The following is a 2,118-nucleotide window of genomic DNA, read 5'->3' as shown; positions in this document are numbered from 1 at the left end:
TACATATATATATATACATCTTCACGTATATACGATGTGTGTGTGGCATCTCTAGTCTCTCTCTCTTTCTCTCTCTCTCTGTCTTTCGTTCTCTCTCCTCGCTCTCTCCGGCTCTGTCCGTGGGACGGAGTCTCTTTCTCTCTCATCATCAGACGAACGACTTCATCTCCATCGTGCTCAGCCTGCTGTTTCCGTTCGGCATCAGACGCGTCCACTGCGAGTCCACGCCAGGCTTGAACGTGTCACGAAACGTCTCGCGAAATTGTTTACTCATCGTGCAGTAGAGAATGAAGTTCACCGCGCAGTTGGCAAGAGCAATGATGTCCATGAGGTCCCCGAGCGGCACGTACACATTCGAGAAGAATTCGTCGCCAAGAATCCCGCTGAGCAACGAGAGGATGCCCTGCGGAAACTCGGTGATAAGGAAGAGGAGAAGGATGACGAGCAGCATACGCGTGGTCCGATCGCACGTCTTGTCTGACTCCTGCCGGCCCGTCTTCGACGCTAACTTTTGCTTGCGTTCGTTGGCCGTGTAGAGCGCCCGCATCAGTAGACTACTCAGCATCGTTAGAGCTATGCACGGGATCAGCTTCACGATTACGCCGTAGATCCAGAAGTTCATGTTCTTTAGCAGCGCGTCATTGGCGACGGCGTACGAGGAAAACACAGGCGTGTAGGACGTCGTCACGTTGTCGCCACTCGCCTGTACGTCGTAGTTGAGATAGTTGGGGATGCAGAGCACGAGGGAGGCAGCGTAAGCGATGGAGATCGCCTGTGTGGCCCGCTGCAGATTGCACCAGGTGCGAGAGTGCGATGGGTAGCTGATAGCAATGTAACGGAAGACAGCGAGCAGAACAGTGAGCCAGATCGAGATCGTGTGACAGAGCACGGTCAGCTGCATATGAAACACCATGAACACGTTCCAACCGAATGATCCACTCAGCGGTTTCCAGGCGGGCCGCAGGAAGAGGATGTGCCAGAAGAGCGAGAACGGGAGGCTGGAGAGCATGACTAGCATGTCGGCGACGGCGAGGCCGGTGAGGATGCTGTTCGTCGGTGTGATCATGTTCTTTCGCGTCAGGATGACGAGGTTGAGCACGTTCGACACGATTCCGAAGGCACAGATGACGACGCTCAGGTAACCGTGGATCGCCTTGTACGAGTTTGAGAAGCTCGTGAAGTGGTCGCCGCCGTACGGACGCGCCGTCGCCAGCGGCGACAGCGCCGACGACGCGTTCTCCCACATGCCGCCGACCGACGACGTCGCATTGCCGCTGCCGACGACGACGATCGTCGTCGCGTTGGTCGCCACCACCAGCACGGCGACGTCCATGATGAGGTGCTTACGTCGGCCGGCCGAAGCGTCGGCGGTCGGTCTCAGCGGAGAGATGCTGCCGAGATAAATCTACGGTCAGATAAGGCCCATGTGCGGAAGATGCTGCGGGCGACGGATGTACGAAGAAGCTGAGAGGCAACGAGATAGATATACAGATATACAGATAGATATATAGAGAGAGACACAGAGACAGAGAGAGAGAGAGAGAGAGGAGATGATATATGTGCGAGGCTGCTGCTGCTGCTGCTGCGCGGTCCGTACTGCTTAGCGCTGAGCCGTCGCTGCTTCTGCCAGCTCCCGCTCCGCCGCCGCCGCTAACCCGATCGCGTGCTCCGTGCGCATGCGCTGTTCGAGCGCAGCAGCTAATAAACTGCGCGTGAAGTCGGCAGGTGTCGCTGCATGCCTAGCGGACAGGATCAGCTGTGATGTAGCGACGCGTTGAGGCGCGATATGGATATGATCTACTGCTGCTGCTGCTGCTGCTGCTGCTGCTGCTGCTGCTGATGATGGTGATGCTGATGATGGTAATGCTGTTGCTGCTGCTATGGCTACGACGACGACGACGACTACTACTACTAGTACTACTACTACTACTACTACTACTACTACTACTACTACTACTACTACTACTACTACTACTACTACTACTACCACCACTACTATTATTATTATTATTATTATTATTACCTCGCCAAGGGGTTGGCAGGAGGTTATGTTTTCATCGGCGTGTGTTTGCTGGTTTGTGTACAGCCTAACTAAAAAACGTATGCACGGATTGTCAT

General features: G+C 54.8%; 1 protein-coding gene across 1 annotated transcript; it reads right to left on the bottom strand.

The window, feature by feature from the left end:
- Positions 1-81: 81 nt before the first annotated feature.
- On the bottom strand, positions 82-1,333 carry LOC106816665 (sex peptide receptor-like). Its single transcript, XM_014821287.1, has one exon. The coding sequence runs from the start codon at positions 1,331-1,333 to the stop codon at positions 149-151; it is 1,185 nt and encodes a 394-aa protein (XP_014676773.1). The 3' UTR covers positions 82-148.
- Between the last annotated feature and the right edge of the window lie 785 nt (positions 1,334-2,118).

This window comes from Priapulus caudatus, unplaced genomic scaffold (assembly GCF_000485595.1).
Source record: "Priapulus caudatus unplaced genomic scaffold, Priapulus_caudatus-5.0.1 Scaffold1448, whole genome shotgun sequence".
Classification (NCBI taxonomy): Eukaryota; Metazoa; Priapulida; class Priapulimorpha; order Priapulimorphida; family Priapulidae; genus Priapulus; species Priapulus caudatus.
The sequence above is the reverse complement of the archived record's forward strand: the minus strand, read 5'-3'. Positions and strand labels throughout refer to the sequence as shown.